Source organism: Hyla sarda, chromosome 9 (assembly GCF_029499605.1).
Source record: "Hyla sarda isolate aHylSar1 chromosome 9, aHylSar1.hap1, whole genome shotgun sequence".
Lineage (NCBI taxonomy): Eukaryota > Metazoa > Chordata > Amphibia > Anura > Hylidae > Hyla > Hyla sarda.
The window spans coordinates 86,754,636-86,770,935 of NC_079197.1; the positions used below are offsets into that span (position 1 = coordinate 86,754,636).

General features: G+C 38.9%; 1 protein-coding gene across 4 annotated transcripts in view; it reads left to right on the plus strand.

Moving 5' to 3' along the window:
• Positions 1-16,300, plus strand: part of C9H8orf48 (chromosome 9 C8orf48 homolog) — a 54,944-nt gene that overhangs the window by 18,025 nt on the left and 20,619 nt on the right. For 3 of the 4 annotated variants that reach the window (XM_056540869.1, XM_056540870.1, XM_056540871.1), the window contains exons 4-5: positions 9,419-9,639; positions 11,708-11,860. In XM_056540869.1, coding sequence (XP_056396844.1) covers positions 9,419-9,639; positions 11,708-11,860 — 374 coding nt within the window. Of the gene's footprint in view, positions 1-9,418; positions 9,640-11,707; positions 11,861-13,243; positions 15,431-16,300 lie in introns of those variants that run through there. The other variant, XM_056540872.1, reaches the window with a different exon arrangement.

The window sequence follows — 16,300 nt, forward strand, 5'->3', positions numbered from 1 at the left end:
ACACAGACTTCGGGATCTATGCTTTAGACTATATTTAAACCTGCTTCAGCACGGTCTGACATTTCAGCGTACTTTCAGCCAATGCGACTTGTCTCTGAATAGTTGATTTTGATACAGCACCAGTGCATTTTTCTGAGTAAAATAGACTAGAATGCATCATGTTCTAAAAATCCTCTAAAGCAAAAGTCGCACATATTTAGACTGCGACTTTCTGTGCGAAAAATTTAGATGGGAAAAAACAGTCTAAATCCTTTGATAAATCTCCCCCTCTGTGTCTATGGAAACTAATTGCTCGAACAGAGATAGAGGACTGCAATGATATTGGGGTCCCGCAGGACCTGATATGAAACTTGCAGGAGCAGGCATTCACAGAACATACATTGGGTCCTGCAAAATCTTGTGTAGTCCCACAAACCTCTGAATGGCACAAAGGGCTTGATAAAATGGCACAAAGGGGGTGATGAAATGGCACAGGGGGAGGTGATAAAATATCATAGAATATCAGTAAAAGCTATGACAAAATGTTTGCAACAGTGGATGGGAATGGACTCGCGTGGAGTGTAACACACCTCTTGCAGGAGCGGGTGGTGATGCTCAGAAATCCAGCGCACGCAGGATTAAGACAACAGTCCCACAGAGCTCTAGACAGAGGTGGTGGCTGGAGTATGTGGCCAGCTCTTTCGAGGAGAAGGGAGATCAAAAGCTTACACTTTCCGTCATGCTGTAAGGCTGGTTTCACATGGCATTTTTATTTACTTTTGATGTGTGCATTGTATACTCTGTGAATGTAAAAAGATGTTAACGATTGCTAAATACTGAGGCTACTCTATGCCATAAAGAAGAATCTGTGTCCCATTTACATACATTCTAAAAAAAAACACATTGCAGATACTTTTTTTTTTCTTGTGGGATAAAATAACGTAGTCTAATACACCTTTTGTATACAACAAAATTAAAGCTAGTAACTGAAAGCAGTCGAAGAACAAAATGCAGTGTGAGCTCAGCCTTAAGTGAGTAGCAACATAATCTGCAAGTAGAATTCCCACCCATGGCAGATTAAGGGCCTGTCCACATTGCTGAATTTGTGCAGGACTGCATTGCTATCTATGAAGACGGTGGTCTTACTGCCGATTATTTTGGTGGTGCACAGAGCAGACACAATCTCACAATGTCTTCTGAGCAGATTCAGTAGTGTGGACAGGAAAACTAAATTAGCAGCAAGAAGGATATGGCAGGAGAGGCATCGTGAGCAACAAAGTGAAACTTGGTGGCCACAGCAGAGTGTACACAGAAGCATGACACTTATCCTCAACATAGTTTCATTTATAACAATAAAGATAAAGAGAGGATACATTTATAACTCTCTGCATGGCCATGTGGATATTTAGACATCTTGAAAACACCAGCATACCGGGCCTGAACTGATATTTTAAAATGTGTTAAATAAAAGAACATATATTTATGGTTGAGCTCTACATACTTATACATGTTGTTTAACCCCTTAAGGACCACGGACGTACATTCACGTCCGTGGCTGGCTCCCGATTTGTGAAGCACGCTCAGAAACTGAGCACTCTTCGTATCTGCGGGGTCCCGGTTGTTTTCGGCAACTGGGCCCGCGGCTAATACCGGACATCGCCGATCGTGCTGATGTCCGGTATTAACCCTTTAGACACCACAATCAACTTTGGAGACTAAAATGGGAGAATATGCTGCCGGTTAGCTCAGCGGAGCTGTTCGGACCGCCACAGTGAAATCGTGGCATCCCGAACAGCTGAGAGGACAGTGGGAGGCTCCCTGCCTGGCTCCACACTGTCCGATCAGCGTTTGATTGCTCCAAGCCTGAAATCCAGGCTTGAGCAATCAAGCGCAGATAACACTGATCAATGCAATGCCATGGGTGCATGCAATCAATGCAATCCCTATGGGTGCTATAACATTGCAAAAAAAAGTATAAAAAATTTGTTAATAAATGTGATTTAACCCCTTCCCTAATAACTGTGTAAAAAAATAAATAAACATATGTTGTATCGCCGCATGCGTAAATGTCCAAACTATAAAAGTATATAGTTATTTAAACCATATGGTCAATGGCATACGTGAAAAAAATTCAAAAGTCCAAAATAGCATATTTTTGGTCAGTTTTATACCATAAAAAAATGAACAAAAAGCGATCAAAAATTCAAAACAAATATGTTACAGATAAAAACTTCAGATCACGGCACAAAAAATTTGTCACATACCGCCCCATACGCAGAAAAATAAACAAGTTATAGGTGTCAGTAGATGACAATTTTAAACTAATACATTTTCCTGCATGTAGTTATGATTTTAATAAGTAATACAAAATCAAACCTATATAAGTAGGGTATCATTTTAATCGAATGGACCTACAGAATAAACATAAGGTGTTATTTTTACCGTTGCGTAGAAACGGAAGCCCCCAAAAGTTACAAAATTGTTTTTTTTTTCTTCAATTTTGGCGCACATAGATGTTTTCTCTGTAGATTTTTGGATAAAATAACTGATTGACATTACAAAGTAGAATTAGTGGCGCAAAAAAAAAGCCATCATATGGATTTTTAGGTGCAAAATTGAAAGGGTTATGATTTTTAAAAGGTAAGGAGGAAAAAACGAAAGTGTAAAAAAACGGAAAAACGCTTGGTCCTTAAGGGGTTAATAGATTTAGAAAATGTTTTGTGTGCAATATTTCCTAACTGAATTATCCTAGTAGAAGGTTCATGCATGAGGGTTTGGTAATAGCGATCTCTGATTTCATCCTTGTCACAGAATATTTCATATAAATATGCCGTCTGGCCTATCACATCTAATGCTACTTCCCTGTTGCCTCGGGGACTAGAATCACCCAGAGCATCTCACTTATTCATTTCTTTTAGGATACATTATGGCTCTGCTCTTAAATGGTTTATTTCATTTTTTTCCAGAGTTAATTTGGAGCTAAATCAATTACTATGGTAATCTTCAATTTCCAAGTGCAATAAGCATCTGTTTATTCCAGGCACTCCTGATGCTTCCCCCATTGTCCCTTGGGTCGTTGTCTTATTGTTGGATACACTTAGATGTGGCCTTGATTAACTCCTAATTGTTTTTTTTTTTGCATAAAACTGGAGCTGATCTTGGTTAATATGTTCAGTTCCATAATTAAAACGGCTTTCTAAAAGTAACCAGAAGCAAGGCGCATTAAGGTATTCATTGTCAACATAATGGGATAACAATTTCACAGCATTCTTTAAAAGAGGTTCTATAGCTTTAAGAACAAAGGATTAAAACATAGAACATGTGTAATGCTCTGCTTTTGTAATATAGTTTATTTTTGAATTATGATTGTTTACACATGTTGCAAGGATCATAGATGGAATATGTACTAAAATGTAACCATTCTTTTGCTGGACAAGTATTTATTTATCTTTAATTCAGATCATTACCAGAATGATTCAGAAACCTAAAAAATATAATAAATACTGGTGCAGAAAAATTAGTACTTACGTTTTTTTTGTGGTAACGGGTAAAATCCGAAACTGTTCAAATAAAAACAATATGTATCCCAATATGAAATACAGTTTAGCAGTCCCAGGTTAATTGAAACATCTGGTCAGGACCCAGCAGTGGCCCGGAAGTGACGCTTCCTCAATAACCCGCACTCTGATTGGTTAACCAAACGCCGGTGGGGTGTAAATGCTCACTGCACCCCTTATTAAATTCTGTGAGGGGTGTATTTTCCAAAATGGGGTCACATGTGGGGGGGTCCACTGTGCTGGCACCACTGGGGGCTTTGTAATGGCCCCTGACTTCCATTCCAAACAAATTCTCTTTCCAAACACTCAATGGTGCTTCTCTTCTGAGCATTGTAGTGCACCAGATGAGTACTTGACGTCCACACATGGGGTATTTCCATACTCAAAAAAAATGGGGTTACAAATTTTGGAGGTTATTTACTCTTATTACCTCATGTAAAAATTTAAAATTTGGGGAAAAACCAGCATTTTAGTGAAGACATTTTTTTTTTCATTTACACATCCAACTTTAACAAAAAGTCGTCAAACACCTGTGAGGTGTTAAGGCTCCCTGTACCCCTTGTTACGTTCCTTGAGGGGTGTAGTTTCCTAAATGGTATGCCATGTGGTTTTTTTTCTGCTGTTCTGGCACCATAGGGGCTTCCTAAATGTGACATTCCCCCCAAAAACCATTTCAGAAAAACTCACTCTCCAAAATCCCATTGTCTCTCCTTCCCTTCTGAGCCCTCTACTGCGCCCCCAGAACACTTGACATACACATATGAGGTATTTCCTTACTCGAGAGAAATTGAGTGGATTTTTGAGAGGATTTTTCTCCTTTTACTCCTTGTAAAAATTCAAAGACTGGGTCTACAAGAACATGTGAGTGTAAAAAATGAAGATTTTAAATTTTCACCTTCACTTTGCTGCTATTCCTGTGAAACACCAAAAGGGTTAACACACCTGAATGTCATTTTGAATACTTTGAGGGGTGCAGTTTTTATAACGGGGTCTTTTATGAGGTTTTTCTAATATGAAGGCCCTTCAAATCCACTTTAAACCTGAACTGGTACATGAAAAATTCCGATTTTGAAAATTTTGTGAAAAATTTGAAAATTGCTGCTGAACTTTGAAGCCCTCTGATGTCTTCCAAAAGTAAAAACATGGCAACTTTATTGTGACTCATATTGTACTCATATTGTATTTGTGAATCAAGATATAATTTATTTGGAATGTCTATTTTCCTTACAAGCAGAGAGCTTCAAAGTTAGAAAAATGGTAAATGTTCATAAAATTTTGGAATTTTTCACCAAGAAATGATGCAAGTATCGACAAAATTTTACTACTAACATAAAGTAGAATATGTCACGAAAAACAATCTCGGAATCAGAATGAAAGATAAAAGCATCCCAGAGTTATTAATGCTTAAAGTGACAGTGGTCAGATGTGCAAAAAATGGCCGGGTCCTACACTGAAAATTGGCCTGGTCCTTAAGGGGTTAAGCTAATTTCATAAATTGTATTCTAAAGCACAGAGTAAAAATGTAAATGAGATCATTGAAAAAGAACACTGATCAAAATTAGAGAACATTTTCAGATATCTGCAAGTTATTGGTGTTAATCTGGCAACTGGTGCTAATTGCATCTTTTTACACCATCCCAAACTCATTTAAGTCCCCCAAGAAGGCTGGTTGCCCTTGAGAGACAAATGCAAGAGAGGACAGGATAATGCAGAGAATCTCCATGGGTAATCCTTTCAACACTGCAGCTGGAATTGCTCACCAGTTCAGCTCTTAACAAGGTAAGGATCTGTCTCGTCCCGACATTCATGAGCATTTGGACTGAAAGCCCACTCTGCAGTGACCAAACCTTTCTGCAGCAGGAGTTGGACCCCTCATACAGCTACGTGGCAGAGTGAGTGCAAGTGCGTATCAGAACTTTCTTCAACAACACATGGTTCCTTCCTTGCATTCATCACTCAATCAGCAGCAATTTTCATGCAGGACAATGCACCCTTTCACACAGCAAAATGGATAAAGCAGATCCTTGAAACTGAAAACATTAAAATGGCCAGCCCAGAGTCCTGATCTAAACCCAATAGAAAACCTCTGGAAAATCCTTGGTGACAAAGTTATGGCCAAGAAACCCTCAATAGTCACAGAACTGTGGAAGAAGAGTGGACTAGTGATGTCCTGTGGGGGTGCTGAAGTCATTCAAAGCAAAGGTCTGTACACTTCCTACTGATTGGTGACTGTTGTAACCTTCAGAAAATTTGCTTACAATGTTTCTCTATTCTAGTCATTGCTGTTCTCTAATTATGATCATCACGTTTTTTGAAAAATAAAGGTTTTATGTTGATATACTTTGGTTATTTTGTAAAACACTGTTCTAATGGCATGGCGTACCCCTTACAAAAAATCCTTCAAATGATGATCAATGTAGATTATATTACTTCTGGAAAAAATCAAGTGTTCATAAATTGTTCTCTAATTTTGATCTCCAGTGTATATCCTGATCACATAGAGATATCAGCAGGATACAGAGATTGCTGGGAGGGGTCTGAGAGTTGCTAAGAGGGATCTGATAGGTGATGATGTAATCTTGTAATTCACTGGAAGTCAGCTGACCCAGAACAAACCGCTTCCTTAGACACACAAAGCCTTTTAAGTTTCTTGTTGGCTAAATGCTGGTCACATGACTTAAGTACAGTAATGAAACACATAGATGCAGCTGTGCCGGAATAGAACAGATGGTGCTGTAGGACTAGTCATGGGGAGTGTGTATTATATGGGCAAAAAGAAAAGAAAACTAGTTTGCAGAACATAAGCTGTTAGGGTAATGCTGTTAAGGTGCTGGTACTAATAAGATCTTATTATGTAGCATACTTAGATGTTTTATATCTGTAGACTTTGTTTTATGAGAAGCCTATAGTCCAGGATATATAATTATTTTTCTTGTTACGTAAAGGATCTGAGGTATAGTTCTGTTCCCTTACACGGATATATATCATATTTTTAGAATAATAGATGGAATGACATATACATACAGTCATAGCTGTAAATGTTGGCACCCCTGAAATTTGAAAATGAAGTATTTCTCACAGAAAAGGATTGCAGAAACACATGTTTTGCTATACACATGTTTATTCCCTTTGTGTGTATTGGAACTAAACTAAAAAAGGGAGGAAAAAAAGCAAATTGGACAAAATGTCACACCAAACTCTGTAAATGGGCTGGGCAAAATTATTGGCACCCTTTCAAAATTGTGGAAAAATAAGATTGTTTCAAGCATGTGATGCTCCTTAAAACTCACCTGGGGCAAGTAACAGATGTGGGCAATATAAAAATCACACCTGAAAGCAGATACAAAGGAGAGAAGTTCACTTAGTCTTTGCATTTTGTGTCTGTGAGTGCCACACTAAGCATGGAAAACAGAAAGAGGAGAAGAGAACTGTATAAGCACTAGAGAACCAAAATTGTGGAAAAATATCAACAATCTCAAGGTTACAAGTCCATCTCCAGAGATCAAGATTTGCCTTTGTCCACAGTGCGCAACATTATCAAGAAGTTTGCAACCTATGGCACTGTAGCTAATCTCTATGGGCATAGACAAAAGAGAAAAATTGATGAAAGGTGTCAACCCAGGATAGTCCGGATGGTAGATTAGCAGCCCCAAACAAGTTCCAGAGATATTCAAGCTGTCCTGCAGGAGCATCACTGTCAGCGCGAACTAACCGTCGACATTTAAATGAAATGTTATGGCAGGAGACCCAGGAGGACCCCACTGCTGACACAGAGACAAGCAAGACTACATTTTGCCACAATGAACTTAAGTAAGCCAAATTCCTTCTTGGAAAACATCTTGTGGACAGAATAAACCAAGATAGAGTTTTTTGGTAAAGCACATCATTCTACTGTTTACCGAAAATGGACTGAGGCCTACAAAGAAAAGAATAAAGTACCTACAGTGAAATATGGTGGAGGTTCAATGATGATTTGGGGTTGTTTTGCTGCCTCTGTCACTGAGTGCCTTGAATGTGTGCAATTCATCATTAAATCTGAGGATTACCAACGGATTTTGGGTCGCACTGTACAGCCCAGTGTCGAAAGCTGGGTTTACGTCTAAGATCTTGGGTCTTCCAGCAGTACAATGACCCCAAACATATGTCAAAAAGCACCCAGAAATGGATGGCAACAAAGCGCTGGAGAGTTCTGAAGTGTCCAGCAATTAGTCCAGATCTAAATCCTATTGAACCCATGCGGAGAGATCTTAAAATTGCTGTTGGAAAAAGGTGCCCTTCCAATAAGAGAGAGCTGGAGCAGTTTGCAAAGGAAGAGTGGTCCAACATTCCGTCTGAGAGGTGTAAGAAGCTTATTGATGGTTATAGGAAGCGACTGATTTCAGTTATTTTTTCCAAAGGGTGTGCAACCAAATATTAAGTTAAGGGTGACAATAATTTTGTCCATCCCATTTTTGGAGTGACATTATGTCCAATTTGCTTTTTTTCCTCCCTTTTTTGGTTTAGTTCCAATACACACAAAGAAGGGAATAAACATGTGTATAGCAAAACATGTGTTACGGCAATGTTTTTCTGTGAGAAATACTTAATTTTCTTGAAAAATGTCATGGGTGCCTACATTTCTGGCCATGGCTGTATGTTAGAATCAAAGATAAGCATTTTTTATGACCAAGACTATACATTTATGGATGAATGTACTGCTATTTGCAGTTTATTTTAGGAGAATCTGTCATCAGTGTCACACGCGCTAACCGGTTGGTACAGACTTGTAGAGTGGGTGACTGATGATAATCATGTGTACCGCTCCACGCTCTGTGCCTCTGATCTTTGTTAATCTCCAAGTTTTTGGGAGAAAGCAAATGTAGAACTTGCCGACCGGACAGCTACCACTCTGCACCTCTTATCACTGGTTCCTATGATGAGCCGACTCCACAGAAGATGCCAACTCAGCCAGTCACTGGCTGGGGACTGACTGATCAAAGATGTTCCTGCACGGTTGATGTGTCACAGGACCCAGGGAGCAGCGGTGAGTGATGGGAATGGCAGCTGTGAGGAATCGCGGCAGGTAATTATTGTTTCTTTTTCTATTCTTGTATCGCCCTTGATCACTTTATTAATTTTTTTCTGGGGCTTGAAGAACCTTTTAAAAAACAAAAAATGCCACTGCTTTCATGATGAATAGATCATGAAGATTCAGTGAGAGATCTGTCAGTCAAGGCTGATGCAGCAAAGAGGAGCTGCTGGAGACCATCCAGATAACTTGCAGTTAGAGAAGCATAAATGTGATAACAGATTCCCTTTTGATTGTGGCATTTTTCACATGAGTGCAACATTCCTGACAGCTGTAACATAAATCTGTCCAATGTCCTAGTAAAAACATATGTATAAGATATCTTTAGTGTAAAATAAATATTTAAAATGGATGATATGGATCCCTGTTTTTCTACTATGCAATTTTGTGGCAACAGTTCTCACACTCCCCTTGTCATTTTTCTGCCATGATGTACTGCCTTGTATCTGTGTTGCACCTCCCTGCAACCAGTCAGAGGAGGGACACCACTATGGCCAATGATTGGCTGGCTAAGCAGGAAGGTCCTTGAGCGACACAGACAGTGAAGTACGGTACGACAGAGGATCTACACAGAAGTAGCGAGCACAGTTAAATAGAAAATTCTCCAGAATACCCCTTTTAAGAAAAAATAACTGGAATTTTCAACAGGGTGCAAAAATACAGGATGTGATCATAGCATTAGCCCAATTCTTACATGTAAATCAAGCTGAGTGCTGAGTTGCCAGTAATATTAACATGAATTAAGCTACTGTATAACTGAAGAAATACAAAGGCAATGGTAACCTATGTTTTCACCTATTGTCACTTTTTACAGTTGCTCACAAAGAGTCTTCAGGGAGTGGGAGTAAAGCGCTGCAGGCTTATTGCTCCTTAAAGATAGAACATCTACACCAGCCATCAAAATGTCACAGGCAAGAGAAGGACAGACCGCTAATGCATCCTAGCAAAGCAATAAGCATACATCAGTCATGTCCTGTCCCCCATGAACTAATGAACAGACTTAAATTACAGCGTATCAAGGAAGCCGTAAACCAGGTATCACAGATATTCACATTTGTGCAAATAATGCCATCTTTTTGAATGTCTATCTCTAAAAGTACTATTGTTGGTCATTTTATATGGCATACAAATGATCTGAGCTTTCAATGAGCATTCTCCTCTCATAAAATGATGGTATATTACTAAGATAAACTATTATGTTGCAGTCATGGCCGTAAATGTTGGCAGCCTGAAATTTTTCTAGAAAATTCAGTATTTCTCACAGAAAAGGATTTCAGTAACACATGCTTTGCTATACACATGTTTATTCCTTTTGTGTGTATTGGAACTAAACCAAAAAAGGAAGGAAAAAAAGCAAATTGGACATAATGTTACACCAACAGCAATTTTAAGATCTCTCCACAGGTGTTGAATGGGATTATGATCTGGACTCATTGCTGGCACTTCAGAACTATCCACCGCTTTGATGCCATACATTTCTGGGTGTTTTTTGACATATGGTTGGGGGCATTGTCCTGCTGGAAGACCCAAGATCTCGGACGCAAACACAGCTTTCTGACACTGGGCTGTACAGTGCGACCCAAAATCCGTTGGTAATCCTCAGATTTCATGATGCCTTGCACACATTCAAGGCACCCATTGCCAGAGGCAGCAAAACAACCCCAAAATATAATTGAACCTCCACCATATTTCACTGTAGGTACTGTGTTCTTTTCTTTGTAGGCCTAATTCCGTTTTCAGTAATCAGTAGAATGATGTGCTTTACCAAAAAGCTCTATCTTGGTCTCATCTGTCCTCAAGACGTTTTCCCAGAAGGATTTTGGCTTACTCAAATTAATTTTGGCAAAATTTAGTTTTGCTTTTTTATGTCTCTGTGTCAGCAGTGGGGTCCTCCTGGGTGTCCTGGCATAGCGTTTCATTTCATTTAATTGTCGACAGAGAGTTTGCGCTGACACTGATGCTCCCTGAGCCTGCAGGACAACTTGAATATCTTTGGAACTTGTTTGTGGCTGCTTTTCCACCATCCGGACTATCCCGGGTTGACACCTTTCATTAATTTTTCCCTTCCATCCATGCCCAGAGAGATTAGCTACAGTGCCATGGGTTGCAAACGTCTTGATAATGTTGCACACTGGACAAAGGCAAATCTAAATCTCTGGAGATGGACTTGGAACCTTAAGATTGTTGATATTTTTCCACAATTTTGGTTCTGAAGTCCTCAGACAGTTCTCTTCTCCTCTTTCTGTTGTCCATGCTTAGTGTGGCGCACACAGACACAATGACTAAGTGAACATCTCTCCTTTTTATCTGCTTTCAGGTGTGAGTTTTATATTGCCCACACTTATTACCTGCCCCAGTTGAGTTTAAAAGAGCATCACATGCTTGAAACAATCTTATTTTTGCACAATTTGGAAAGGGTGCCAATAATTTTGTCCAGCCCATTTTTGGAGTTTGGTGTGCCATTATATCCAATGTGCCCTTTTTTGGTTTAGTTCCAAGGGAATACATGTGTATAGCAAAACATGTGTTACTGTAATCCTTTTCTGTGAGAAATACTTCACATTTTCTAGAAAAAAATCAGGAGTGCCAACATTTGCGGCTATGACTTTATATTCATGTTGGTCTGACCTGTGAGACCACCAACAACCCCTTTTTATCCTCAAGATCATCCCCCCCCCCCCACCCTTCAGGAAGTGATCTACCATCGCTTTATGAGATGGGAAAAACCTTTTAAAGGGGTACTCCAGCGCCGGGATCCCCACGCTCTTTGGGCCGGCAGTGGTGGTGGCCAGAACACGGAAGCTTGGAGCTTCCGTGTTTGTGACTTTACGCCCCCTCCATTCATGTTTATGGGAGGGGGCGTGAGGGCTACATACTAGTTATCACGCCATAGACATAAATGAAGGGGGCTTGGAGACTGGTTGCCAGTCATCCGGCACGGAGCGGAGTTCACTCCCCAGCGACAGATAAGATGTTTCACGGCGGAGTACCCCTTTTTAAATCTTAGTGCAGTCAAATGATTATTACATAGCATTCCTCTGATAGACAGTCAAACTGAATTATATACTTAAACAATAATAATAACACAATTTCTTATTTTCAGGTAATTAAGACTGAGATGCACGACCCTGCCACTTGCCCAGACTGCTGCAGTAAACAGGCAGAACTGGCTCAGGGTCAGTTTGTTAGGATGAAGAAGACGAAATTGGAAGCTAATTTGCTGAATAAGAAAATTGAGGAATACATGTATAGCAAGGTATGGATAGATCTTTAACTTAATGGTAACACAAATGCAGTCATTTAGCTTGTCATCCAGTTGTTTAGCATAACAGCTGGAAGAGTGTGAGAGACGTATTGACTTTCTGGAAGATTGAGACATACATATTACTAGTGTGCCAGATGCAGATGACATTAGATCTGGATCTTGAGAAGTAAACTGTTACACTGCAGTTATTAAGTGATTGAATGTGTGGTGTCCAGCTGATCTTAGTCTTTATCTTAGAATGCTTTCGGATATCTATAAGACAGATGTTGAATCACTGAAACTTAATGTAACAAATGAGTAACCTATTGGGTGGCCGCCAGTATACAGCTTAGTACTTTGCTCTTCATAAGCTCAATTAATTTTTAAAATAACTTAATGTGTTAGTATTTAAGAGCCTGCAGAGGACAAGTCGATAGTTGGCAATGATTAAAATTAAGTTTTCATTTGAAGCCACTTTATAAAATGAATAAGGGAATCCCATAAATATCTTAGGGGGAAGTAAAATGTGACAGCATGCAGTAGTGTGGTATGTTGACAAAAATTGTGAGCACTATAACTTGTGTTTTACCTGTAATTACCATGTGGACAAAAACCACACTAAAACAGCATCTTTTTTTTTTTTTTGTATGGTCCCATGAAGCGTACATGCAGCGTATTTCCTATGAACAGACAGACACATCCCTGTGTGTGCAGTAAGGTTTGAAGGCAAGCCCGTGCATCACAGTCACATCGGAGCACTCGGCTGCCTCCAAACATTACTGCGCACACTGGGTTCCACAGAAAGCCCTGTGTGTCTGCTTGTAGGAGAACACGCAACATAGTTCCGCAGCGTGAAATATACGCTATGTGCATATTCTTTCTCTGTTTGTCACAGTACCAGTACATACCCTGCACATGCAAGTGGAAGCTTACTAAAATATTGCTATAAGCAATAGTCAGTACTGTCACAGCAGCATATCTTTCTTCCCACTTGAAGAGGTGAGCTGTGTCACTGGGGCTGGTAATTTTGTGTGACTTCGGCAAAGCTGCAACCACATGCAATGGCCAGTGACATGTGATGTCACTAGCATGCGATGGATACATTATCGGACCAGCAACACAGCCTGCCGTACCCTTTAAGCAGAGACAATGGTGCACTGCTGTGTTGGCATGTTCCCTAGAGTTGCCTTATTTGTGGATAATGGGAAGCTGGACTGCAAATATTAAATGTTTCTATCACTCAGTATTGTTATATTTTCTTTACCTTTTTAAACCTATACCTTTTATGAAAAAATGCTGCTGTGTATGTCATTTGTTTTGCTATACTTTTATTTTCATTTAATTTTTTTTTTTACTTCATACTAATATTCCCATTACATTTTTATTTTTTGAAAGGATATGGTTACCTGTATTGGAGAAATCCTACAGTCCCTGCCCAAACCTTCTGTGGAACTAAATGTTATTTGACAAAGACTGTATACCATGTCTCGAAAATGTAACCTTTTGTTTCTGCAAAGTATATTCTTAAAGCTTCATACTTATACATGAAGAAAGGACTGTGTGCAGAGAAGATCTGAACATTTTCTACAGAGTTGATGCTTTCACAATGCTTAACCAACACTTCATACAAACTATTTCTTATTACTGTGAGGAGAAACGGGAGACATGGGACACCTGTACTAGCAATCAATAGGGTTCTGGCAATGGGCCTTTGGTGATCAACTATTATCCTGTGGATAAATTTATGTTTATTGGAAGATGGGTGCAGTACTGTATTAAAAATGCATGCAGGTTTAGTAACACAGTACCGCAAACAGCTGATTTAACACATTTATTACAAACACAATTCACCTGAAACTTTACAGAACCAAGAGAGAGACTTAGGGGGAGATTTATCAATATGTGTCTGTGTGCAGCCACTTCACAGCCTTTTTTTATTTTTTTATTTTTTTTTTGCTTATGTGCGCCAAATTTATCATAAGGGTGCACAGACTTTGAAGGATCTTATTTTTTAAGGAAAGGCAGAGTTGGTATGAATTTGCATTTTTTCGAACGTTTATGCATTATTTTTGTGCCTTTTTAAAAAAGACGCAATTAATAAATTTCATCCACTGCATAGTCAAGCACTGCATTTCACACTTTTGCACAATCAATTTCAGTGAATAAAATTTCAGGAAGGCAATAAAAAAATCTCCCCCCTTAGAATCTGCTCCTGGTGTGGCGGGGATTCAAAAAAGTTAAAAATAAGTAAAAGCAGCATCTGTTTCTTTAGAATAACCAATTTATTATGATTCAGACCTGATTTTGGCTTCAAACCTGCATCACAAAGTACCTTGCACAATTGGTAATTATTAAAGCAAGAAGATTGAGACCTAGTACATAGTAAAATTAACATCGAGTTTAAGCTCAAATAAACTAAAGGTTCTTTGCCAGTCACTGGATGTCCACTTAAGTTAATCTCCAACACTGTTCATGCACGTTAAGGCTCACACAGCTTTTTTTTGCCATTTTTGTACCCCCCCCCCCCAAAAAAAAAAAACATTTACTCATTATAAAAAAAAAATATTTTATACAAATTGCAGATTGCCATTTTACAGCCAATTGTATTATTTTGCCCCCTTTTTTTTTTAACTAAAATTGGCCAAAAATAAAGAACATCCTAATTAATTTATTAGGCGTTAAAATAAAAGCAGATTTTTCCCTTCATGTGTGTACGAATAGCCAATTTTCCATTGACAACAATGAATTTGAAGAAAACCTGCCAAATTTTGCCCATTTTTTATTTTTCCGTAAAAGCACAGTTTCTGGACTTTCATTTATACAATGCTAATGTTATGTCTGGACCTGAATTGAACTGAATACATTTCCTACCCCCCCATGGGATTATTTAAGTATGGAATGCAATCTTTTTTTAACTACTGTAATTTATTATCTACTTTTTCTGGCATTTTTTCTATGGATAACATTTTCTTATCCATAGAAAAACATTTAGACCGGCATTTATCATTATTATAGGTGTAATTGAAGCATTTTTCTACACCTTTTTTTTTTTTTTTGCGTGCTGTAATGTGTAGGAACACCAAATTTATTAAATGGTCACAGAGCATTTGATAAATGTTGTGAAGGCCACATTTTCAGAAATTTCACTCTTCACATACACCAGAAAGCTAAGCTAAGACTGGGCTGGTGTAGTTTTACAGACTTTTCAGTGGCTTTGCACCTTTTTTGTGCTTTTTTACAAAAAGGCGCCATTCATAAAACCCTATGGGGAGATTTATCATCGTTGCTTTGGTAAGCAAGTTCTGTAGGCATTTTTTATATATTTTTTTGCTTTAGTTTTGCTTATGTATGGCACATTTATCATACTATTACAGGGGGGTTGATAAATTTGGCTTACATAAGCAAAAACCAATAAATCACTTTTGAATACCATTTTTTTTAGCACACATAAGCAAAAAACAATAAATGACTTCAGAACACAAATTTGCAGCTTTGAAAAAAATGTGATATATATATGTGTGTTTATAAAAATTTTTTTTACCACTTTTCTTCCCCTAAATGTACTAACTCATTTTTTTTGTTATACTTCTCATTTCAGATCCGTGTATCCTGTGGATTACTTTAGATTTGGAGGACTACGGTGACCAGTGTTTTTTTTTTGTTTGTTTAATGTTAATAAAATGGTTAACGAGGGCTTTTGAGGGAGTGTTTCTTTTGTAATAAAATTTTTTTAAACGTGTTGTGTTTTTTTAATTTACTTTACAGGCTTAGTAGTGGAAGCCGTCTTATAGATGGAGTCCATTATTAAGCTGGGCTTAGCACTAGCCACCAAAACATCTAGCGCTAACCCACAATTATTACCCCAGTACCCACCGCCACAGGGGTGCCGGGAAGAGCCAGTGCCAACAGGCCCAGAGCGTCAAAAATAGCGCTCCTGGGCCTAGGTGGTATCAGGCTGAGGTTATTTAGGCTGGGGAGGGCCAGTAACAATCGTCCTCTCCCACCCTGGTAACGTCAGGCTGTTTCTGCTTGGTTGGTATTTGCGAGAATAAAAATAGGGGGGAACCATTATGCTACTTTTTTTTTGCATAGATAATTAAATATAAAAAACAAACAAACGCGTAGGGTCCCCCCTATTTTTATTTTCAGCCAAATACCAACCAAGCAGCAACAGCCTGAAGTTACCAGGGTGGGCGAGGACCATTGTTACTGGCCCTCTCCAGCCTAAATAACACCAGCCTGTTACTGCCTAGGGCCAGGAGTGCCATTTTTGAAGCTCCAGGCCTGTTGGTACCGGCTCTTCCCAGCACCCCTGTGGCGTTGGGTATCTGGGTAATAATTGGGGGTTAGCGTTAGCTGTAATTGGGGCTAACGCTAAGCCCCGGCTTAGTAATGGATTCTGTCTATAAGACAGCTTCCACTACTAAGCCTGTCAAGTAAATAAAAAATAAA